At 38.9% G+C, this 26,534-nt stretch overlaps 1 protein-coding gene across 1 annotated transcript in view; it reads left to right on the forward strand.

Moving 5' to 3' along the window:
- Nucleotides 1–9,657: 9,657 nt before the first annotated feature.
- Nucleotides 9,658–26,534, forward strand: part of SLC6A11 (solute carrier family 6 member 11) — a 107,501-nt gene continuing 90,624 nt past the window's right edge. Inside the window, exons 1-5 of the mRNA XM_005444412.4 lie at nucleotides 9,658–9,888; nucleotides 10,355–10,585; nucleotides 14,631–14,765; nucleotides 14,927–15,067; nucleotides 16,510–16,600. Coding sequence (XP_005444469.1) covers nucleotides 10,366–10,585; nucleotides 14,631–14,765; nucleotides 14,927–15,067; nucleotides 16,510–16,600 — 587 coding nt within the window. The 5' untranslated portion in view covers nucleotides 9,658–9,888; nucleotides 10,355–10,365. The remainder of the gene's footprint in view (nucleotides 9,889–10,354; nucleotides 10,586–14,630; nucleotides 14,766–14,926; nucleotides 15,068–16,509; nucleotides 16,601–26,534) is intronic.

A 26,534-nucleotide genomic window follows, 5' to 3' on the forward strand; every position in this document is an offset into this window, starting at 1 on the left:
GGTTTTATTCTTGCAGATACGGGAACAAGTTAATTTAGGGCGTAGTTTTACTGAAACTAATAGAATTACGTTATAGTCCAGGATGAATTACAAACTAGCAAGACATTAGTTCTTTCTGCATCAGGTGAAATTTCCAAACTTTTAACCTTATATATATAAGAAGTATTTAAAAGGTCCATCTATTACCTTACTTATTCTTAAGGATTTCCTGGATTTAATAAATCAGAATAGTACTTTATTTTGTTCTAACATTTACATTGCTCCCTCATTTCAGAAATCAATGACCAATGATTCTCCACTTCAACACCACAAAACATTTCCTGCTGTGATCTCTTCAACATAGTTTTGAATGTGTTTGTCACAGGATCACCTACTAGTGTCATGCTAACAACTGTTCTCAGAAGATGTTGAGTAAAGGATGCATATACCTTCAGTGAGGATTCAACCCCTTTTGTTAAACCAGGATTATAGTTGTAGCTTAGCTTAGGCACCTTGCTAATACTGTGATGCTTTTCTGAGCTTTCACAGTGTAAGAACTGCCATGAAAGATCCATTTGGCTCCATATTTTCAGTGGCAATTGGTTTAGAGAAGGAGTTTAAGCAATAGGATACTACTTCGGGGATTGCATTCACCAGACTGTGCCTAAACTAAAGCATAACGGTGGGGGAACAGAAGAATACCAGCTGGCCATTTCCTTTCACTGAGCAGTCTACTACTATCTTTGTTATTACAGGCCACAAAGAGAAATAAGCCAAACATCTCCTTCCTCCTGTTCTGAAGCCAGAAGAACATGTCTCAGAAAATATGAAATGTCTCCTCTCTGCAAGATGTGTTGCCTATAATTTATAACAACTTGCCTATAAACACTAGGATGTTGAGGAAGCCAAACATAAGTCTTTAGCACAAATTATGCATAAAATGACCTTCTGTAAAATGTCTTCTCTCATGCATTTGGTTTTCCATGGATTAGGCTCAATGTTTCTGGTAGTATGATTCTACCCAATGCCAGACATTTGGAAAAGAGATTGAGACAAGTGTATTTTAAGTTTCTCTTTTCAGTGTAGTCAAACATTGTAGGCTCAGTTTCAGCTTTCCTGTAGATAGCCTAGGAATAGAGGATGAGATAGAGTAGGAACTGTTAGAAATATTCTAAATAATCTAAATAATATTCTTTACCCTTCTGCTTTAAACAACACATTAAAACAACACCCTCATGACTTGAAAGTTTCTGGAAAGCTTTTTCCCACGCATAAGAATCTGTCCATTTTGTCTGAATTGCAGCACGCAAATAGATGCCATCCATTTCCGGAGGAGTGCAGTGGCAGTTAATACATGTCTTCTCTTGCCCTCCCACCATACCCATTATCAGGCTTCTGAAATCTGGGCCAGCAAAGTAGAAATCTACCTACTGTTCTTCATTCCTCTAGACACAGAGCTTTATGCATGTAAATGAGCTGTATGCCTTTCTGTTGTAAGGTTCTTCTGCCATTGATTTTCTTTGTTCACTTATAACAAGTCATTGGGGAAAATAATTGTCCAGCAGATATGAAATTACATGTAATCTAGTAGTCTTGTAACTTCTCCATTTGCCTTTCCAGTGGATTAGATTAGAGTGTGCATTAACAGTTACTCCCTCTTTTACCTGTGAAAGACAAAGTTCATGCACCAGGACTGGCACACAGCTGTACTTTTTAGTAAGTGCATATCATAAAATTTGAGAGTATTCTCTATTCTGTCTCTTAAAACACTGAGATGTTGCTATTTCTGGGCATAGTGGAGTGGGTTTTTAAAACTTTTCATTTTTTTTCTGGTCTACCAGCTAAGTTCCATTTTGACCCAATCACAGAATATATATCTACAACTGTTGGCTTGATGTCAATTAACAGCTGATTTTTCACAGCTGTAAAGGAAGTATTTTAGAAAGAGGGGTTTCTTCAGTACTCAAGTACTGCAACATCTTAAAAAATCCCCCACTTTAACAAAAGGAATATATCTCCCTTTAAAAATACAGTGCCAAAAAGCTAAGCAGTAAAAAATCTTTAGGTACTTTTCAACAGTGCACAGAAATGCAACTTGGCTGAAACATCTGCGGTATCACATCATCTGCTCTGCAGGAATCTTATTGAAGTCAATTAATTGTTAATTAGCACTGTGCCAGCAGACAGCTCAGGAAAGGACTGTTTGCAGAGTTAGTCCAAGTTGTCATATGTAATTTATGTGATAGAGCAGTTGCATTAGCATAGTGTATGTATGAGTATACTAGGTCTGCTTTAGGGAGCTTAACACATACTACTTTCTCTAAAATTCTAGATGTTCCAGTGCTTAAGTGCTTACAGTGCCAAAATGTAAAAAAAATACTGAATATGACAGGGTGTGTTTGATAAAAGCTGATCAAAATTTTCCAGGCAATTTCTTTATATTACTAACATGCATTTTCAGCCAAAAAGAATTCAATAAAGGAAATGTTCTGAAAATTATACTCTTTTTTTTTTTTAATTTTGGAGCAATATATTGAAGTTGAACTCCATTTTCAAAGATATAAAATACCAAAAATAAAACATGTGATTGTGTTGAACACAATTTTTGGGGTAACTTGTCAAATGTATTATTATTTTGTATCATGGAGAAAAGTAAATCATCTTCCTTATGGGTTGACCTGGCTTTTGGAGCTTTTCTCCCATTTCCTATCTGAAACAGAACCAAACTACTCCTCTGTTCTCATCTTGTGACTGCATTTCTTATGGTAACTTGCAGTTGTTCATTCTGCTGTATTTCAAAACTACCTTTGGCAGACTGTGTGCAGTGTTGCTGCCACCCTTCAATCAACGTGAGTATTGCACAGGTTACCATGTTTGTGAGGGACAATTAGACACTTCACTGTAAATTCAAGATTAAACATTGGGTGTTTTGCTTCTGGATAGTTGGTGTGGTTTAACCCCCGCAGGCAGCTAAGCCCCACACAGTTGCTTTCTCTCTTACGTGGTGGGATGGGGTAGAGAATCAAAAGAGTAGAGGTGAGAACTCATGGGTTGAGATAAAGAGAGTTTAATAGGTAAAGCAAAGCTGCATGTGCAAACAAAGCATAATAAGGAAATAATTTGCTATTTCCCATCAGCCATTTCCAGGAAAGCACGGCATTATTGTGTGTGACTGTTACTTGGGAAGACAAATACTATAACATAAGTCATCCTTCTTCCTTCCTCCCTCTTTCCCCCGGCTTTTACTGCTGAGTATGATGACGTATGGTATGGAATATCTCTTTGGTCAGTTGGGGTCATCTTTCCCAGTCCTGTCCCCTCCCAAATTCCTGTACACCCCCAGCCTACTTGCTGCTGGAGCAACAGAAGTAGAAAAGGCCTTGGTGCTGTGTAAGCACTGTTCACTAATAGCTAAAATATCAGTGTGTTATTCACGCTTCTAGTCACAAATCCAAAACATAGCTCTATACCAGCTACTATGAAGAAAATGAACTCTATCTCAGCCAAAACCACTACAGCAGGGAAGTTATATAGATGAGCGTACTAAGCTAGTGAAACAGAACAGGAGACATTGATTTCCATCGCAAAATGCTTCTGTTCCTTGACATGTACATTTAAATAAATAAATAAATGAAAGCATATAATTGCAAGATATTTACACTTACATGTTTATTTACTTTAACTATGGAAGATTAGCTACATTTATAAGATGGAATATGTTTTTTGAATTACTGTTCTATAGCCTCAGTCTAAAGCCTGAAAGCCAAGTTGTGTGAAATTCATGGAGCACAAAGCTTGGCTAGATGGGCTGCTCATGCAAAAATGCAATGGGACCACTACCTAGGGTTTGGGGGAGGTGCTTCTTCTTAACAGGCTCACTCTTGCCCACCTGAGTTGTAGACTCATAAAATTCTTTGAACTTCATTAATCCTAACAGTCTCCCCACATTAACTTTGAGTGTTACAGTGCACAAAGCAACTCCTTATCTACTTTATTCTATAGCAAAAAGGAAGTCTGGGATGAGATAATGGACTTTAGGTGCCTGCAGAGAGCATCTGCAATCTTAACTGATTTTGCTTTTTTTTTTTTTTTTTTAATATTCACGGAGTACCTTTAATAATGAAAATTCTGTGATATTAGTATAGTTAAAAATATGTCCATAGGAACTAAGTACCAACTTTCCTCAGAGTTCATTCCTTTTCCAGGTTGTAGTACCTCTCAGTAAGTATGAGTTTGCCATACTGATGATATGCATGAAGATTGTTAAGTTCAGTTTCTGATCTGGAAGAATGATTGACTAGTTACTGCTAGTGGTAAGAAAGTTGTGATGTTATGTATCTAATTCTTCTGAGGTCTCTATTTGGTATTTCTTTTATTTGGTCTCACTTGTAAGTCACATTAAAACATAGTTCCATAGGTATGTTCTTTTTTAGTGCTGTCATTTACGGATAGGTATTTCCCTGTCTTCACAAAAAACTAGTGCATTTTACTTTTTATCTCTGTTTTGTTGGATGTCTTTGGTTACATGCATTTGCTAAACTACTGGAAGGTGGTTATTTTTTGTCAATACGTAGAAATATACTTCATATTGTCTTATTCAGAAGTACAGTGCCTCAAGGTTTACAGGCAGAGGCATGAGGATGCTTTTTTTGGAAAAATAACTTCTTGCTTATTGTTTGTTTTTCTTGCTGCTTGAAGTGCTAGCAAAAGTAAAAATGTGCTTTTGTTAGTGAAAGTCAGCAGCTAAGACTGACGTGATGTAGAAATGGTCTCTGTTCAATTCTGATAGATGACTGCTAACTTGTGGACGTTGTGTATAAGCCTCACTGTTTCAGGTTCCCTCCAAGTGCTGTCTGTCTAAAATTCATGTTTAGGAAGCTCAAGATACTGTTAGCCACATTAGCAGAGGGGTGTCTCCACAGAACACTGTAAGAACGGTGCTTACTTGTGTGACAACATGAAGAACCCATGATGTGTACCACCTTTTTCATGAGACATCAGATCACCTTTGTCATATATTAAAACACAAGCAGTCACTGAATAACTGTCAGAAAAGTCTGTCTGACAAAAGGCACTGAGGAACCCTGGAAGGGAACTGAAGTTAACCCTTTCAAAGCAAGACCCCTCAGAGGTGATCCAAAGATGAAGACATGTTAGTACAAGTCTGTAGCAGAAAACCCATATTGTGGGATATATCACCCACTCCTGTTTAGAAGATAAAATGGTCGGGGAGATAAAATGTGTGTAACAAAAAAGAAAATATGGATGTGAAACTGACAGCAAGGGACGAGACAAGGTCCCCAAAGGGCAACATGAATAGATGAAAAAGTGGTTTTCACAGCTCTCTTGAACATTACATTCAGCATCTCAACCATTGTGAGGCATGGGCAATACATTTGAGAGTGATATCTACAATGATAGCTGTTAAGCTTTTCTAATAGAAGCCCAACAGTCAGTTGTTGTTTAACTTCAAGTTATCTGCAACAAATAAATCTTTTTTTTTCCCCATTGCAGAAAACTGATTAGGCACAAATCAGACAGCCTATTGCTGTTTGACTTGAGTCCCGTCTGTAATAGCATAGCTAAAGTTGTCCCACTTGTTCACAAACTGCTTTGTGATCTTAGGGTTTTGATCCAAAATATTGTGTCAGATCACTATCACTAATGAAATTCTTACTGTATTTCTTTGCTTTTGTGTAGCTATCTACCTGTGAAGAGTTTAACTTTGTGAAATCTTTACATAAGGCTTGTGAAGATTTTGCTCATATCAAATCTAAGCTAAAGCTCTTAAATCTGGAGAGCACTGTTATTCCCTCCTCCCTTCAATCATATGGACCCAGGGCTCTGTACTGTTGAAACAACGCAAAAATCAACAAGTTACAGAGGATTAATAAGGAGAACAAATGGAGCCGAGCTCAAGCCTTTTCATTGTCAAAGCTATATAACATGACTTTTGCTCATGTTAAATGCTCTCACAAATGTTACATTGATATATTAGGAAATTAGCTCTGTTCATAGCAGCTTTAATCCTAATGAGAATTCTTTTTTGGACAGCTATTTATTGCCTCTTGTTTTGTTTTGTTTGGGTTTTTTTATTATTATTCAGGAAAAAAATGCAAAAATCTAGAGGCATGTATGTGGGCCAAAAGATTACAGTGTAGTAGAGGCTTTACTCTTGTCCAACAGTAGTGCTGCAGAAAATAAGGCAGTCTAACGAGAATCCAAAGTGTGGGGTAAGCAAAACATCCAGATTTCCAAGATAATTTATACATCTAAAGCATGAGAAGCAACATGTGCAACTGTATTGTGCAGTTTTCTTTACATACCTTCTGAATAGCGTAGGGGTTGGGCACTAAGGGAAAAAAAAAAAAAAAGCAAAAGAGTTAATCTTCCAGATTCGTAGGATGTCTTAACACTCTGTGTGTTTGTGTTTTGGAAGTACTGGACCAGGTAGAATTTCCAGAACAGAATAAATGGAAAAATAGGCTGAATATGAGTTCTGGCAGTAACTGAAGAAGCTTGAGTACATATGAAGAAGCTTGAGAAGCTGCATATTCCTCGGTGCATCTAGGCCATGTATTTCAGCATCCTGGCAGAATCTTGTGGAATGTGACTTTTTTTTTTTTTTTGGAGGTTCTTTTCTCAGGTTACTCTGGGTATCAATTCTTCATATTTATTTATTTTAGTTTATAAATCTAAATAAATGTAGTCTTAGAATATTTGGTACTTCACAGCACCTTTCTTTGGATAGTAGAAACATCTGACTTCCACTCCCACCCTATCTACTTTCTACACAGTTTTAATGGTTTCCTTGGAGTGTGGAGATAAATGTGACTAAGGTAGAACTCAAATTGCTTCATTAGGTCATACCATTTTAATGCGGCACTTGAAAGGAATGGCCAGGACACTTCTGCTGAGTGGGCTGGAGGCAACAATTCTAAATGCTTCTGCAGAACTGATGCTACATTCTCAGGAATGGATTAGACAATGCAGAATAAATCTACTTGGACATAACTGGATTACTTGATGCATGATGCTGCTAGCCCTTCTACAGAATATGTATTAATGTTTTAGTTAATGAACTAATGTTTTAGTAGTAGATACTGGTTTTACTACTAACAGCCTTCTGATCTTGGTGACTATCAGTCTCTTGTCTTAGAGCACTGCCATGTTGCAAGGTTTGCTGTCATGCCAGTCACCAAGTTGAGCTCTGATTGCTTGTCACCGGCAGATCTCCCAACAGACTGACAGAAGCAGGCACAAATTCATGATGAGGAGCGTGAGATACACCAGGTTAGTACATGAACTGAGATGTAGCCTGTAATCCAGAGAACTTTTTTCATTGCAATAGAGGAGGCTCCACCAGATTTAAAAAAAAAACAGGTTTATCAACCTGTTTTAAAATTTGGGAATTTTTATGTTGTGAACACTGAGCTTCATTTAAGTAAAGTATTCACAAAGATGAGCAGCTACCAATTACTTCCACAATTCTTTCAACTGATAAGAGACTGAATGGGAATCAGTGAAAGAATACAGCAGTGGATACAATACTGGTCACCAGGAATTAATAATTTAAAATACTGAACAAATCAGCAGTAATTAACTTTTGCATCTGCCAGGCATCCTGTAGACTCTCCTTTGGAGCAGGCCCCTACAATTTTGTGTCACCAGTCTATTTGAAGAAGACTGGTATCTCCCATGTATTGAATCATCAGTAAGATGTTTACTGTCCCTCAGCTTCCCTCCATTTTTAGAATGACTCTCAGGAATGAAATAAGAATTCAGTTTTAGCTTTGATGTGTAAGTGTATCCTGTTGAGCCTGCTCAGGCTGGCTGGAATACAGAACGACAATGCCTGTTTTGATCCCTGCTGAAACCTAGATGAAGTGGGGAAAAAATAAAACAACAAAAAACCCTTCAAGTTGAGTTTGGTTTGTACAAAGACAGGTTGGGAAAAATGGATCTATTCCATCCTCAGTTAATGAATACCAGCTGCATTAAAAACAAAACAAGCTACAAAAAGACCACCCAAAACCAAACCCAGCTCTGGTAATATGTGTGAAGGATACTTTAATAATAAAAAAAAATAAAAATAAATCAGAGTTCTGCAGTTTTATCATCATTTTAACACTGCCAGTTTTTTGTTTCACAGCATAGGTTTGACTAACGCTATATATGTTGGTATCAACAGGTGCAGGACGATGTCCTTTCTTATTAGGTGCAACTCTTCATGTGAATATATAGTTGACAGAGAATGTAGGGTGAGGCCCCCACACCCACTCTTGCGGCATGCATGATTTAAAAGCAGAATTCTAAAAAACTTTAACTGCAGTAGGAGCTTCAATGCGTAAACACACTGAGACTACATGTATAAGCAGGGTTTGATCAGGCTCTAGCTTCCAAAGGCAGCTAAAGTTAATGTAAAATCTATCCATGGGCATCTTTCCATTGTCTTCTGTAAGCACTGGATTACAGTTTTCCTGGCAGTGTGAGAAGTCCATGGAGCTGGAGGGCAAGAGAGCGTGAATTCACACGGAAGGGCATGCTATGCTGTCTCTGGGACATCATTCTCCAGCACGCTTAAATGTAATCCAGGATTTAGGAGACACTGTTCCCCAGCACATCTCCTGTAGCTGCAGAGCAAAACACTAGTGATCATAGCTGCAATGGGGAGTTTGGGTCCCAGGGAAGATTTGAAGCTAAAACCTGAGTTGGGTCTTGCCATTTGCCAGGGAGAAGCTGCAAAGATGAATAATGGAAGAGGTATTTAGTTTAGGTCGAGAAACACAGGGTGAATATGACTGACCTACAAAAAAAAAAAAAAAAGGGGGGGGGGTATTATATTAAATGGAAAAAAGAATCTGTGTTTGAAATACTTTGTTCAACGGGAAACTGGGCAGTTTGTATTGGTTTTCTCCTATTCTTGCTTCTATTTTACAATTATTTAGCTTGAATTTTGTGCAAAACTGCAGTTAGAAATGCCCACGTGGGCCGTTTCTGCATTTTCCCAGTGTAACTCGAAAGCACCCACGTTGTTTCCACGCTTTCCAAATGTTGTTTCCCCCCCCCCATTTTCTTTATTCCCCTCACATCCCCGCCCGCGTCCCCGTGTCCCCGTCCCCCTTTCAGGCTGAAGTTAACGTCATGTTTTCGCCAGGTTCCTTTCTTTGACTTGCCAGGCCCGACCTTGCTGCAGCCCCACGAGAGCCCCGGCTTCCCCCCCCCCCCCCCCCTCCCCCGCGAGCTCCGCAGCCCCCCCCGAGCGCCCCGGCCCCCGAAGCAGCGTGGGGGAGCGGCGGGCAGGCGCGGGGCCGGGCTCCCGCCGCGGCGGGCACTGCAGCAGGGCGGGCGGCAGGTGCGCAGCCATCCCCAGCCGCAGCCGCCGCCGGCCCTCCGCCAGCCGCTGGCAGGTCGCCTCCCCCTCGTGTCGCGGGGAGCCGCGGGGGTGCGCGGAGCGGGGCTGGGGACCGCCCGGTGCTTAGCCCTGGTTGCCTGGCGCGGGGCGGGGGCGGCTCGGGCGGTGATGCTGGGTGGAGGAGGAGGAGGGGGGAGCTGGCGGGACAGCCTGAGGTGGGCGGAGGGGGGAGGCGGTGTTATACCATCGCGCCGGGGAAGGCTGAGCATTTGCAAATTCCGGCTTCGCAAGGCGGGGAGCATCCTGTCCCCGCCGGCCGGCAGGGCAGCAGCCGCAGACCAGGACGACGCTTCCCGGCTCCTGCTCTCCTACCGCTGCCCGCGGTATCCCGCCTCCCCCTGCCCGCCGCGGCCGCTGCCCGCCGGCGCCTGCCCTGCCCCGCGCCTCCCGTGCGAGGAGCGAGGAGCGGAGCGCGGGGAGGTCCGCTGGGAGCCCGGCACTGAGCCACAGACCCTGCCCCTCGCCCAGCCGCGCAGGCACGGGCAGAGCCCTGGGTGAGTAGTCTGGCAGCTCCCCTAGTCCTCCAGGCAGGGCAGAACCATTCAGGCCCCCTTCTCCACATCCCTTTCTTCTGCTCTCGGTTGTGTGCCTGGAAGGTGCAGCTGATCGCTGCCCTCTGGTAGGTTGGTCAAGCTGGGATCCTGGCTTGGGGAGGGATTTTTGAAAGGCTTCACTGTCTGCTCCTTAAAACAACGTCATTCTACTAAGTTACCTGTCTTCACTTGGAAATCTTCGTCTCCTTCCCTCCCTATCCATAACCTTGTAAAATTTTTTCATCCTTCCTTTTCATTTTTTCTTTTACAACTTTTCCAGCCTTACAGAGTTGCCTCCTTCACTTTCACCTGCAAATTTACATAGGTAATAAGCCAACAATAGGCTGCAGGGCTTCTTTAGTCATTGAAGGTTATTACTAACAAGTGGCTCAAAACATCTGTATGTTTTTCTTTTGTTCTCCCCTAGGCTGAACAGTCATGACAGCTGAAAAGACTATTCCTATAATTAATGGCAAGCCAGACGATGCTTTGGACCCAGAAGCCTCAAGTACCAACCTCGTCCACAGTAATGATAAGAAAGTTCATGAAAGAGGCCACTGGAACAATAAGGTTGAATTTGTGCTTTCTGTGGCAGGGGAGATTATTGGGTTGGGAAATGTTTGGAGATTCCCGTATCTTTGCTACAAGAATGGAGGAGGTAAGATGGCATCATCATATGTTGATTTACAGCTTGCTATAAACATGTGGGAAATAAACAGTTAAGAATGTTTTACAGTGATTTCTTGAATGAATAAGAGGTATGTGTTCAGGATTTCGGTGTATATGTGGATAGAGCAGTATTAAGCATCTGACAAGTAAGGAAAAAATATTTTGTTTCTCTTTCTTTCTCCTCCCAAATATTGTGTGACTTACTTTCACAAGTTTCTTTTATGTTAGTAAATTTACATCTTTTTTTCTCTAAGATTTTTGATGTGGAAGGAGCCAGTGTTCTATCATAGTAGTAGTGTGTTTTCTTCTGCATATGAATACAGACCCAAGCATACTTTAATAAGTTTGTCTGATGTAGAAAATAATGGAGCAGTTTATTTTTCACAACAGTGTACTTTGGAGAGGATGAATGTTGGTTTTGATACTGCTACAAAAAATACTTTCATTTCTTTGTCATGTGAAAATTTCTTTAATTCAACCATACTTTTTTTCTTATTTCTTCCTAAATCACTACAGTGAGGTAGGGGAAGATGTAAAAGCTGCCTGTTACTCAAAGAAGAGAGAAAGCACCATAAAATTTAGAATACAAATATTATTTGAGAGAGAAAGAGCAGACTTAACTTCTACAAAAGTGCAACATGTGGCATGTATTGGTTATAGTTATGCATACACAATGAAAGGTATGTGATGGTTAAGAATAAGCATATCAGCAGTGACTTGCAAAGCAGTGAGGGGAGGAAAGAAAAGTAAATAAAAAATTTGGTTTAGAATTCTGTGGACTGGATTCAACGTTCTCCTCCCTTAAGGCCTGAATCAGTGTTATAGAAGCTTATGCCTACACTACCTGTTATGGGTAGGGAGAAAATCAGTATTTTCAGTGGCTGATATGCAAAGATCTGTTCTCTAATGGGTTTGCGGGCTAACAGTTCTGTGTCAAACATCTTTCCCTTGTCCCTCAAAAACTAGGCATGGTTGTCTGAACTCGGGTGGTTTTGGCCCAGTTTGTCTGCTGGTTCTGTAAGGCTGATACTGCTGTGGAAGATCTGTTTATGGTTTGTGGCTCCTTTCATTGCATAGCTGTGCTTTGGCAAAACTAAGATGACAAGAATTCGCCTGTTTTCAGAATGATGCTACCAAGTACTGCTGTTAGTACATAAATATTAATATGCTGGATATGATATGCAGAACAGTTTCTTGTTGATTGTCAAAGCTTTCGCAGAGAAAAAGATAGAAATATTTTTTCAGTATATAATGAAGATTTCCTTGTTCATACAGTAACCTTTATGTGCCCATTTGCATATAAATATGCTAGGTTGTCAAAATGTGAAGCTATAATTTTTAAGGCTATAACATTAAGTGGAAAAAATTTCTAACCTTTTTTTTTTTTTGGTGATTTGGTGAAAAAGCAATTACTTAAATATCATACTTAATCACCACTCTATTCCTTAAGAATAGAATTAATGTGTGTATGGTTTATTTGGTCATGTCCTGGACCATGGGAAATTTGCCATTGACTTCAACTTTATTCAGTGAAGACTTGGTCTATGACCCGCGTTTTTGTAACTCTCTGGAACACCCTGCTGGAATTAGACCAGGGTTGGACTTGTTTGATACATCAGATGTAAATACTGAAAACTACTTAGTGTGTGGTAAGTGAAGACAATGGTAAGATATGAGCTAGTTATTTCCTAACTTGCTAGATACAGAACAAACCTAGAAGCAGTAGTATGGAACTCCTGAGGTCTGATGTCTCTCTGGTACTTACTCCAAGTCATAACAGGTAGTGTAGGCATAAGCTTCTATAAATTTACTTTGTTCTTATGGATATTTAATGGGTCTTTTTAGGAAAATTAATTTCTTTGCATGCTTGGAATTAGGTGTATCTTGGCATATGGTCTCTTTGCAAGCTGGGAAACCTGGTGTCCTCTAATTTTCGTGATGTATACCTGTTGTAGAACAGTGTTGGAAAAATAGTTAAAGCTAGTAATTTCAACAAGTTGCCATGCTTAACTTGCAATGGTTGTGTGCATGAGCAGGCCAGGCGGGATTTGATACTGGTCAGCAGTTCACCCAGCATTTAAGATTTCGTTTGAACCGTTTGCACAGCAAATCATGCAGAGAAAGCATGTTTTAGATGCAAGGATTCCATTCTTTGTGAAATCCACTTGTGTTGCTTGAGATGCAGCTGAGATTCATCTATAGGCAAACTGCCTAGCTGAAGGAAGACACTACTCGTGAAGAGATCTCTTTTGATGTGCTGGGTCTGAAGACAGAAACTTCAAGTCAAAGCAGCTGTGTTTAGTTGTCTCACCTTTCTAATCAAAGTGCCTAAAGCATAATAATTCATAAACCTGATTGTTGCAGGTCGTGGGTGTGTTCTGGTGTTTGGGTTTTGGTGTGGTTTTTTTGTTGCCTTTTTTTTAACAAACATTATGAACAGGATGCCTGTTTGCCTTGTAGTTGTAGAAATTTTCCTGAAGTATATTCAGAAATACTTTGTTCATAGTTACTATTCTGATGGAGATTTAATATTGGAGAGGTAACTATTAAGGTGCCGTTCATAAACGATCAAATTGACCTTCAGGACTCCTGTTGACGGAAGAAAATGCTACTATTGCTAGTGCCGTAAAGAACTGATCAATGTATGCAGTGATGGACACTATTGTAAAACACATCTTCCTAGGAGAAAATGCATCCACCAAAACTTTCATGTGTTTAGCGTAACTTGTGTTGATTTAAAATGGAATGAATGATGGGATGCTTACGTCATTTCATGGGAGCTTTAAATGAAGTTATTTAGTGGTGTGGGATTATTTGTTTGTGAGCAAGTAGGTTGAGGCCTGGATACAAACATTTTATATGTTGTACTAAGCTTTATTCTCATAACTTAGGCAGTTAACACTGTAATTTTCATCCAATTTCAGGTAAATTATTCTGTACAGCACTTTGCTGTGCTAGTCTGCCTGGTTAAACCAGCAAAACTTTCTTGGTGTAAGTGAAAATGGCAGAATGAGTTATTTTCTGCTTTCTTCTCAGTATTTATTTATTTATTTCCTTGTTTCAGTCTAAACCAATTGGTTTAGTTGCTTGCTTTCCACCTCATCCTTTGACTCATCAGAAAGTCTGAGGATTTGGGGGAATGAGGAAAACCAAATCCTTATATGTTAACAGATTCTCTGTGTAGTCAAAAGGCTGTATTTTATTCCTTATTATTTAGGTTCAATTCTAAACGGATTACCCCAAATCTACGTTATTAGCAAGTGACATTATGCCTAACATATGTATCTTCTCTCATTGCTTTGGCATACTTCACAGCCATGTTTTTTTAGGTGCCATACCTAATAACACTATTAATCATTAAATAATACAATACTACTTCTGTGTGTTAATCGATAAAAAAGGATTACTTGTTGTTGTTGTATACAATGCTTCAGCACTGAATTGTACTATTCAGTGTCTATGCTGGAGTTTACTGTCAGCATCTAACAAAAATGTTGATGTTGTCTTATTTTGCTACAATTTCATATTAATATTTCTAGCTGATAAGGCCAAGCCCTGCTTTCCTGTTCTTGTAAGTAATTCTGAAGTTTATTTCATCATTCCCTTTCAGTGATTCTTATCATCAGGCTTACCCAAATAACATATAAAGGACTTCTTGGTTTTAATTTCCATAATGCTTCTTCATCCCTGCTTTCCTGAGAAAGGCAAGGAAGAGAAGATCGTGTAGACTGACTTGGTGACGATCACAGCGGAGCTATGTGGCTGAGCAACACTGGTCTTTTCTGTGTTTGAGACACACATGAACAGACTTTAGTCTATACTGAGGAACTTTGATCTTTTTTTGTACAAGACACTGGTTTACAGGTTAACTTTTGATATTTGGGGCAAGGAGTAAACACTTTCTGCACTTTCAGCATCATGCCTGAGTGGTGGCTAATAGGTGATCCTTACTTTATTAAGAAAATTAATTTCTCACTATGCTGTCAAGGAACTGTATTCACTGTAACTAATACCCCCTCAATGTTTACTTGTAGGTGCTTTCCTCATTCCATATGTGGTTTTTTTTATTTGCTGTGGAATACCAGTATTTTTTTTGGAGACGGCCTTGGGGCAGTTTACGAGTGAAGGAGGCATTACATGCTGGAGGAAAGTTTGCCCTCTATTTGAAGGTAACAGTTCTGTGTTCTACTGCAGAAGAATGCATTCAATTTGAAGTAAAATAAAATAAATTGTATCAAAATTGAAGTTAAGATAAAGTGGTAAGCATTGGTTTTTAAAGTACCTGAAAAGTAACTGTTTTCTATTTGTCTCACTTCTTTTTTTTCTCTAGGCATTGGATATGCTACCCAAGTTATAGAGGCACATCTAAATGTATATTACATCATCATTTTAGCATGGGCTATCTTCTATTTGTTTAACTGCTTTACTACAGAGCTTCCTTGGGCTACCTGTGGGCATGAATGGAATACAGGTATGATGACCTCAGTAGAGATTATTGCTGTACAAATACTTCCAAGTAGTTGGTTAATATATTAAAACATCAGAAACAAAACTGTTCTGGTAGAAAATCTGTGGAAATGGGCCAATCGCATCACACTGCACCATGATAAAGGAATCCTGGAGTGAAGACTTATTCACACCTTTTTGTTTTCAGTCATTGTATAAGCATTTGTTCCTGCAAAATACAATGTCAGATAGCAGAAGAAGACTTCGGATCTTGTTAATTTTTTAAGATATTCTGGCTAAATCCTAACACTGTCATTGGCAATCATATCTATTCTCATGGAATACAGTAAGTCAATTCTACTGACGAGCTGATGACCTGATGACAGGTTACAATCTTGCTTTTTCACTCTAATGAAATCAGGAGGAGTTTAAATGGAAAGTATTAAATGTGGAACTTCGGATTCACTTTTTTTAATGCCAGTTGTTGAGGGATAATGTTCATCAAGCTACTTCTGAAAATTTAGCCACATAAATAATCCTTACTGCATGCAAAGTAGCCTGTTCCATGAAAGATGAGGTGTGTATTCATAAGGTTTTGCAGTACAGGGCTCTGCATCTGTCCTGATTGATATTTTTATCTGTAATGCTCTACTTGCTGCATGTGAAGATCACAAACATCTATGGGGAGGAATACATACTGATGCCCTTATTTCCGCATTCCTGAAGTCTTTGCATTTGTTTCCTATATTACTGTCTGATTTCAAATCATGTACCAGTTGTCCTGTCTTTCATGGCTTTTAATAACTGGTCATTATTGTGTTCTTTGAGCAAACTAAAGCTATTTGAAATCTTGCAGTTTAGGTTATGTCAGGGAGCTAGCCGTGGGCCCAATAGATGTGGAAGGCTTCAGTATCAATTTTGGCAACCCTGCAAGGCAGCTTAGTCAATGTTGATTGCTGTTCAAATAGTAAGTGTCAACTTGACAATGCTGAGCTGCCTTGACCTCCTTTCTCTGTATTGGAGATAATAAAAATAAGCCAGAGTGACTATTCACTTGCCATATTAAGGCAAAGCGGGAACTTGTTGCTGGCAGTGTTTCATGAGCCAATTGTTACCATTGGCCATTGAACCAGCAGCTGGAGTAGGAGTATGTTGTAATTCCCAATCGCTTTGGTTTTTCAAAGCATCTTTCTTCTGCCTCAGATGTTTTATGGGTCCTTGCCATTGCAACTGTGCCTTTGGAAAGCGTTGTAGCAGACTGTAGCATACTGCATGGGTAGGATGGGATAGGCCTGGGATCCTGGTGATCAAGTTAGTGTTACAGAGGGAGGTGTGGCATTTTAGCATACCTAGAAATCCTTTAACCACAGAGAGAAAATGTATTATAGAATAGTAGCTTTACATGATGGACAAGAGGAAATGTACTTGCATGTCAATATAGCAAACTCTGTTTTTGTTCTTTTATAGAAAACTGTGTGGAATTTCAAAAACTTAATATGAGCAACTGCAGTCAAGTCTCTTTACAAAATGCCACTTCTCCAGTGATGGAATTCTGGGAGTAAGTGCAGATAAAATTTATTTTTGACCAGACTATAAGTTATCTTCCAATATTTTGATCATTTACACATGATTAGGTACCTTGTAACCCTATAGCACTTAATGATAAGAGTTCAACTGGGAATTTTCTCATACAGCCAAAGAGAGTCAGGATGAGAGTTTTAACTCTTTTTGTTTTTAGAGGGTACAAGGAAAGGAATTCCATATCCTGAAAGAACATAGAACAAAGTGTGCCACTTAGGAGCTTGGCTCCTGCTGCTGGAGGGAAGAACCTCAAACTCATACTAATGAGGAAGCAGAGGTGAAAGGAAAAGGATGATTTTAAATATTTCTTGGGTTTTTTTCCAGGATGTTTCTTCTTTTAAAGAGCTTGAGAGTTGCACCTTCATCCTTGCTTGAGCTAATTAATACTTTGACTTCTGTATCTCATTATGATTTAAAGGACTATGTGTTAGTTATTCAGGGATAATAATAGGAGAGTTTAACTGTCTCATCTCCTTGCTTCAGATTTCCAGTTAGAGTAACAGAAGACAATTATATGTCTACAAAATACAGTCTGCTTTTGTGGTGACACATATTTTTTCTTACTATAAATATTTAAATTGGTGCATGTGTAGTCACATATTTGTGCCTTGCAGGGTGTAGTGTGTGTTAAGACAGTCATGGAAAAGGAATGTTACTTTAAATACTAAGTCATCTCACAATTCAAAGTGTGTTACAAAATTCTGGCTTACTAAAATTTCTTGCAGGCAGGCCCAGTCTAATCTTGTTAGTTTTATTAAGATAGAGCCTTATTCTGAGGCTCTATGTTCAGAGCTCTGTTTTATGTTCGGGACAGCATTAGCTACACTTTGAAAGGGCCATAAATAAAGACTATGCTTGAAGGGACAACTCTACATTGACATATTTTTCTTGAATGTTAGCATATGCTATTGTCTTTGCCTCTGAACCTCTTTTTCTTGCTACATCAGTTACATTAGCCTTCATGGGTGGTAGTTGTTGCTTCAGTAAATAATGTTTTATTTAAAAATGCCCCCCCCCCCCAAGCCAAAATAAATCTGAACAAGGCATGAAAATGCATACATTATGTGGTTAAAATTGTAATTTTATTTTCTCTTAAAATTCTCAATAATCGTAACACCTAACACATTAAATCAAAATATACCTGCTCTACCCATTTCCCAGTTAATATTACAGAATAAACAAGAATTTCTGAGGTGGCATCTCTTATTGCTGTGACTTCATAATTTTAACAAAGAGATCTTACGGTTCTTTGGGATAACCAAAACAAAGATTTCATATAATTAGAGTAAATTAACAAAGTATTTTCTCCAGTACTGGCCTTGTTTATTCGCTGTGCTTCTTTGTGTATTCATCAATATTAAAAACTCAGCAATTAATGGTAACTCCAGTTATCCAGAGAAACAGGCAACATTCAGTTGAATTATATGGAGGGTGCAGACTAAGTTTTATATTCTCATGTTTTTAGGATTTTGGTTTTTTTTTGTTAGTGCTTATATTTAGACTGTCCAAGTACCCGTGTCAGTGCTATTTTGATGCACACACGGGTGCATTTTAAGCATGTCCCCTTCTCAGAATTCTCTAAAAATGAAGCTAAAAAAAGATTCTATAGCTGAACTTGGATTCCAGTCACAGTGGGCTTTAAATCCTTCAAATTTTGGACAAAATATTTGCCTACCTGATTTTGGTTGAGTTAGGAATGAATTATGAAACTGGAAGAGCTAATCAGATTTAGCCTTTTCTATAACTTGTTTTATAGTCTTGTGTATACAAAGTTGAAAAGACACGCTCCAGAACTTTTAAAATCACAAAACCTGAGAGAAGATAAATAAAATAAAGTTATTTATTTGAAACTTCTTTGTTGTGTTGTGGACAAACTTTCCATAATCCTAACAGCGTACTGGCCAAAATGGCTTAAAACATTGAACTTAACTACTTTCCCTGTCTAAGCAAAACTGAAGTTGCATAGCTTTTCACACTTGGAAAATGAATATACTCTCTTCCTCCTGAGGAAGATATTTGCCTTGTTAAAATTTAAGTAGATATGACGTTACATGGCTTCAAAATTCAAAATAGACGTAACAAACTAGTTTAGAGGTGGAACAATGAGCTTTATTAAATATCAGGACTGATTTTACATTAAAATAACTAATTGGAATGAACAGAAGTTTATAATGAAGTTATATATCTTAAATATATTAGACAAATGCACAGTAGAGTTCTTTGTGTATAGATTATGCAGTGCAGATCAGAGTAGTTAATAGGAAGTAAATGTGTTACTAAACTAGTTAATTTGTCCAGCAAGTAATCTTATAGTCTGTAGATGTTATTTCACTTAGCCAGAGGTCTTGTTCACATCATGTTGCTTTATTCCTTTATAAATTCTGGGGTCATTTATTGTAAGACACTTTTTGAAACAAATAGTAAAAGGAAAATTGATGGGGTAGACTGCACAGAGCAGATACTTCTTGGTATTTTCATAGCTCATGTGGATAGTGTGTGAGAATCTTCAGTCCAATCACAGGACTAAATTCATTTGCATAACGACCAGGTTCCTTACAATTAATTAAGTAGATGCCCGTGAAGGGAAGGGGGAGGCTCTTAAATTTCTTCTGAACAGCCACACCATTCAAAACATTTACGCTTTGCTCTGCAGTGTCAAGTCTGCAATGGAAGTTTCTCAAAGTTGTGGCCACTTAAAGCCCATTTATTGTGTAAGGGGTCAGCTGGGGGAAAAAAGTTTGGGGTTTGTGTTTTTGGTTGGGGTTTTGGTTTTTGTTTTGTTTTTTTGTGTGTGGGTGTTGTTTTTTTTCTGTTAACATCTACTCTTGAGATGACATGTATATTGGAGTGGCAATTATTGTGAATAGTGATCCTATTTGCTTACTGCATATGATCTCATTTACATGTGGAACTAAATACTGCATTTGTAAACTGTCAGCCTGATGTTCTATCTTGCTTTTGATAATCATATTGCATTACCACAGCCTTTTAGAGTATTCACAATATCTGCAAATTTTTTTAATTTATGAAAACCCAAACCCCAATAAAAATGCTTGGGGAAGACTCAGTATTTACACAAATGCACGTTTTAGCAGTGCTATGTGTTTCTTTCAAGCCTAGTGCCCTCAGTCTAAGAGTTAATAACGCTGAGGGCTATACAGGTTGCTATGTATCATGCACCAGACTAGACTGGTATTATGTAAATATCAGCAAAGATTAGTAGCAGGGGCACAAGCTGGATTTGGTTTTGTTCAGGCGCATGGGAGTAAATGAATACACCGGGCTCGGAAGGATGTCTGCTGGCTTTGAGAAAGAATCTCTTTCTGTCTGTTTTTTCTCCCCATTTAACTAGTACTACTAGGTCTTTTCCATCATCTAGGCTAGAAGGCTCAGCCTTTGTTTATTTGTGACTGGAAGCAAATCAAAATCCTTAGTTGGTTTGAGGACTGCAAATAAAGGCTTCAGTCTCTGATACATTTCTAGCTTTTATTGGTTTTGTGGCTTTGGCTACTCCTAAACCCATTGCTGAAGTCAGACAGCAACTTGCCCAACTTGCAGTTATGACTGGGAAGATAACTTTGCAGTACTATGGAGCTTTTCTGGCATGCAGAGTAGTTACGTTTCTTCAGGTCTCTGCAGAGGATACTGTTTCCTTGCTACACAAGCAAGTATATTCGCACTTCCTCTGATAATGCAACGTTCTCTACCAGCTTTGATAGCTGGCTTACACAGACAGTGAAGGCCTATTTATTGTTTGTTGGTTTGTTTAAAAAAAAAGAGAAAAAGGAGACTTTAGAGGTAAGTACTGCAGTAGGTCCTATTTTCCTTTTGGTACATTCAGGAGAATCTCGTTGTATGTTCAAGGACCTTAAAACTTAATATAATTTTTGAGCCTGTAATTCATATACTTACCTATAGCTATACAGTGAAAATGGTCTGATCCTGCTGGAGGAGCAGCAGGCAACATCTGGGAGTTTGGAGCCTCTTTACTTCTTTTCCTGCTTAGAAATGTCTGTCCCTGTTGGTTTTAAGACTTCATTTGAGTTAGCGGACTTGCCACTGTTGATAACTCTGGGAAAAATTAGGAGGTTAAGGATTTCTTACCTTGCTTACAAAGACATTGCAAGCCATAGCCTTGAGAAGTTTCACATTCCATCTGCATATGCAGTTTTTAAGGTAAGCAGCTGAATTAACTGAAATTCACTTTTTCTTCAAATTGTAATGCCAAATCCAAGGGAGGGGCTTTTTACAAGGGTGTGTAGTGATAGGACAAGCTGGAATGGTTTTAAGATGAAAGAGAATAGATCTAGATTAGATGTTAGGAAGGAATTATTTACTGTGAGGGTGGCAAGATACTGGAACGGGTTGCCCAGAGAAGTTGTGGATATCCCGTCCCCAGCAGTGTTCAAGGCCAGGCTGGACGGGGCTTGGAGCAACCTGGGCTGGTGGGAGGTGTCCCTGTCGGGGGAGTAGAACTGGGTGATCTTTAAGCCCAAACCTGTCTATGCTCCTCTGAAAGAATGACAGGCAAGAGCCTGAAACTTCACTTTTCATTTCATAACAGTGCCCAGCATTCAGAGACTGCCCAGTTAACTACCATTTATGGTGTTTCTCTCATCCTTATCATATAGCTTGATTAATGATTTTCTAAGAAAAAAATAGTAATCCTAATTTCTGGGTATGGCACATGGATTTTCTAGTGTCCAAACTTTAAACTGTTAATAGTGGTAGCTGCAGAGGTAGTAACAGAGGTCTTGACAATTTTGGATGTATTAAAGCAGTCCCATGAAAGAGCTGTGGCCATGGATGAGGCTATATTTATAGCCTGGGAAACAGAATAGCGAGGAGAAGATACTCTGCTCCATTGTTCTGATGCTTTCCTAGGAGAGGAAATTGTCTGGCAGGTACAGGGGCAGCAGCTATGTCTGTGGGCTCTTTTGGCTGCTACTCCAGTCTGTCACCATGGTCAGGAATTTGAGGTTTCTAGTGCCTGGGAAGGGAGCTGGACAGACAGAGGACCCATGGTTTTGTGGTTGATTCCACCTCAATAGGTTTTTTTTATTGGCTGTGTAACAACAATTTAGTCCTCTGTTAAAGAAGGTCTAACTTGTTGGCCTGTCATTCTCTGGAGGGGGTGACACCTCCTTAGCATTTCCAAGAAAAGCATAGTGAGAAAAAACCATTTTTTTGTCTAGGGAAAAAGAAAAGGGACTGTTCTCAGCAAAAAGGAAAAGGCACAATCCCTTTCCTTGCAAAGTCAAAGAGAGTTTTCCTGTTTCATTCAGGCTGCAAATGACTGCAGGAGTCACATTGTGGTTAATCCCCACTACCCTATGAAAAGTCGTTAGGAAGTTGAGACTCATCCTGCAGTGCTCAGTACCCAGAGACCTTCTGCACCTCTCAGAACTAGGGTCTTTGTACATGTCTTGTAGAACATCGAGTTGTGCCAGACTTGCTTATTTCTGTTTGGTTCATAAAAGGCCGTGTGAAAATTGCTTTTTGTTTATAGTCGCATGAGCTTTTCATCTGGTTTTGCCTCAAAACCACTGACTTTGGTTTCGGTTGAGAGAAGTAAATGGGATAGGTGTCAAAATGCTAAGCTGATTTCTTAATATTGAGGGATAAATGTTACCCTAAACCAGGCAGATGGACTTTATACGTATTGTTTTTACTATGGAGACAAAATGACCTTAAAAGTTGCAAAGTCAAGTATTTGATTATTAGGAAATACTGGAAGTAAGGCTGTGCAGTTTTAAGTTCACATCTTTTATGGGTATAGATTTCTTTAGTTGAAGAACCACTTAATAGATCTGCTTTGGTTTTGCTAGAGTATGGATAGGGAGGAAACACTGTGCAGGTATTCAATATGTTGTTGTTTTTCTATTTGTTCATTTCCTTTTGGTTTATATCCTCATTAAGTTCCTGTTCTGCTGACAATGTTATTAATTCAATCAAGGCTTTCTAGGGTACTCATGATGTCAATGTCTTTACAGTCACAGTTTTCATGATTATTTACACTTTCACTGATCTTCACAAAAATCTTGATCAGTTCAAATTATTCCTATTTACAGAAGGGGATCTGAGCTACAGAGAGAGTAAAAGGAAGACATATGAGGAGCCCAAGACGTTTTTTCATGCTATTTAGCATTAGGATTGCACACATTTTATTTCAATTAACAAACCAGAAAATATTTGAGTCAGCTTTGTCCAAAGATGAAGATTTAAAAAAAGTTAAAGACACAGTAATATTTGCTTGAAACAAGTAATTGCGATTTCATTCCGAACAAAATATTTTTTGAGCACTTGCAAGAAAATTATTTTTAAAAATAACTTTGTCATCTTTAGTCTAATTACTCAGTATTTAGAAGACTCTCTTCATTGTATTTTGCTTGAAAGAAGTTGAATACATATATTCCACTCTTCTGTATGGGTGGGAATCTCACCGTCTTTTCTTGATCTTGCTCTGCTTTGTATAAAAGTTAAGTAATCGTGGAGCATAGACTGGGATGCTAACATCTTGCTTCTCAGGTGCCTTGGCCAGAAGGATTATTCTCCCTCTGTCTCACTACTAGTTTAGATGGTTTAGATTGAAGGGGATATGTGAGGACAAGAAGGACTGAGGGAAACTGTTCTGATACTTTATAGGTTAATAGTTAGACTATCCAGTTCCAGTCTTTATGCCAATAAATATTTAATTGTTTATACACAGTGCTAACAGGAGAGAGTGAAAGCTTTTTCTGAATCCACCTACTGCAGAATAGCAGGACATGTGATAGCTAGGGAGTTCTCTTGGTAGAGAACTTCATAGGCTCTAGGGTATGGAAGGGCTATGAATATGGGTTTCCAGCATGATGGGGTAGCTTTTAAATTGTTCATTTCCTATCCTAACCTCTTCCCTCTGCGCAAATCAACTCTTCATTCCTCATGTTTCTAATCTTAGTTCCAGAAACTTTGAAAGGTCTGTTCAGATGGAATCTAGATGTCAGCATGCTTCTGGGACACTGGTGCGCTATCGCAGTTCTTATCTTAATTCCACAGTTGATTTGTTACTCCCTGCTCAACGATAGTGTCTGCCTGGCATCCCCACCACAACCATCTACTTTAGTATCCTGCCCTAGGATTACATCCAATCCTAATATTCCCACGTATACTTCCTACTGCTGTCTTTTCTCTGGATTGTAATTCATCCTAGTCTTTTCTTGGGCAGTTCAAACTGTCCTCTAACTTGTCTCCAAATTGGATGTATTACTGCTTTCCACCTCTAGCCAGCTAGTCCCAGTCACTTTATACAGCCAGCTGTCCACACCCCAAACTTGCATCTAGTGTCAGGATAGTTGCTCACCCACCTATGGTCTTATAACTCCCTAAACATTTTTCATCTGCTCCCTAAATTCATTGGCCAGCTAATCACAGACTGCGTTGCAGCACTCCCCAAACTATCAAGCTGCAACAAGGTCTTTTACCATCTCATACCAGTACATTCTTCATACAGTCCCTCTGCTGCCTTCTCATCTCACCTCATCCAGGGCCCACTCTCTTCTCTCTGCTTCTTCCTCCCCTCTCTTCCTCGGCTGCTCTCTCTTCATTGGCTCTCAACCCCTTAACGGAACCAGCCACAGCTGCACCTTGTCTACATCAGCCAACCCACCGCCCCTGAAGCCAGCCCACAGCTGTATATTACCAATGCTAATTAACCCAGCTTCATTCCTCTACAAGACTGTTCTTCCTTCTGCTCATTGCTTCTCTTCCTCTCCTCATGCCTGTCTGTTAGTGTGAGAAACTGGCCTCCTTGTCCAGACATTCTCAGTCCAGTTTATCTTCAAGTCTTGCTAACTCCCAGTCCTCTGTGTGTGGGTTTTTTCTTCCAGATGTCTTTAAATTGTGCAAAGTTAGTAGTAAGTATGCAGCATTAAAGTATTTTGATGGAGGATTCTAGGAAGGTTTTTGTCGGTATCCTGATGACGTCTGGCAATGCGAACTTTTCTGTTTTTCTTCAATGATAAGTCAAGTGTCAGGTTATTGCAATAAGTATTTTTTTCCTATGTCTGTGTTTTGGGTGAAGCCAAAAATTACCATTAAAATTTTTGAAAGTAATCATCATAAAATAGTTTGCTTAAACCGTAGGAGTTTGAATAAATATATCTGTATCTGGAAACAAGATTCTGTAATGGAAAGTTTTAAATAATAAAAATTTGGTGTTAGGAGACACACCTTTTAAGTTTTGGAAAACTAACTTTAAAACATTACAAACTCCTCTTCAGTAGTTGTAGGTACTTAGGGTAATAATAACCATTTCTTTGGTTGTGAAGGTACCATGAACAATTTTTATTTTTTATTTTCCTAGTTATTTAGAATGAGACTGTTATTTCAGATATAGTTCATAAAACATTTATTTCACTATCTACAACTTAAAATGTCTTTTGGGAATATGTAGCATTTGGTTGGTTCCTACAATAAAATATGGGAAAGTTTTGGCCTGCAGTGCTGGCAAAAATAGAAATTACATTTTTGTAGCAAAGATCATACATGAGCTATTTAAAATAACCCTTAATTACACAATTGTAAAAGTTCTAGCAATGATATTATTGCCTACTAATAGTTGGAAAACATGTACAGGGATCTGAGTGACGTGCTTAAACTGTGACCTTTTGCAGCTGCTGGCTCAGATACCCAGTTTTGCTGAAGAATGCTAAACTTTTTTTAAGAATTAGTAGCATTAAGGGCTTTTTCACTGTTGCTAATTTAGAAATGTATGTTTAAAGACATATATACCTATATATGCACTTTTTGATCCTGCAGGGAAGGAATTATTTGTTAGAAACATAGTTTGCTTGTAGGGGGGGAAAAAAAAAACAAAACCAAAACCAACCAAAAACCACAAAACCCGAAAGGTCTAAAATAGCAAAATATTAGCTGTGCCATGACAGGCTTGGCCAAATCAGTCAATTGCAGAACATGCCAAAATAACCAGGCATGTTTCTTCTGGCTTTGCTAGGATTTTAATTGGTTTCTTGTAGGTGCTGTGGGGTTTTTTTTTTTTGGGGGGGGGGATGTTTGGTGTGGTTTTTTGTTTTTGTTTTGTTACTTATATAAGAGAAGATCTCCGCTGAAAGGCTGCCTTTCAGTTGCATCTGGTTTTGTACAAATACCAAAGTGATCTCATCCCTTCATTAAGAATTATTATGCATAGCCTCCTACACTTGTATCTAAACAAACTTTTAAATCCTATAGAAAACTAAAAGCAAGATACAGTTCGTGGCAATTGCTGCCTGAAACCAATTAGTCCACCTCAGTAGCTCCTTTACAGAAGAGAGATGTCTTGCATAGGACAAGCCGAAAAGTTACATTGGTGTTTTGCCCTCCCCAGTAATGTTCTCTCCACCAGTTTACAATGGGAATTCTGTTTGCAAGTCTAGATGTGTAAACAAATAGCATGTAACTCTCCCAAGCCATATTTTTCAATACCTCTGGAATATTTTAAATATGCATGTGGTTTTGTAAATAATAGACTGTCACTTTCAACTGTCAAAGAATGTGCCCATTAGATTTGCTTACTGTCTTGAAATTGGAGAATCTTAAGGGCCTTGGTGCAAAGAATTTTAAAGATGCTCAAGTAACTGAAAACAATGTTAAACAACAGTCACATCCACTTCTTGGCTATCTTGGCCAGGCTACTGCGTAAAGCAAATAGTTAAGCAAGCCTGTATCTATTTTTGACTCTTGAAAAAGTATAATCGCAAGAAAAAAGGGGAAAAAAAAAAGTTTAGACACTAAAAATATTTTTAAAGTATGACTTTGTAGATTCAGGGCATTAGCAAAAGGAGTGGTTGAGTGGTTGCTTGGGGTTTTGTTTAGTCAAATTAAATGCTGAAAAGAGATGTTCTTGCTGTGCAAAAAACCCAATAGTGAAC

This window comes from Falco cherrug, chromosome 4, assembly GCF_023634085.1.
Source record: "Falco cherrug isolate bFalChe1 chromosome 4, bFalChe1.pri, whole genome shotgun sequence".
Lineage (NCBI taxonomy): Eukaryota > Metazoa > Chordata > Aves > Falconiformes > Falconidae > Falco > Falco cherrug.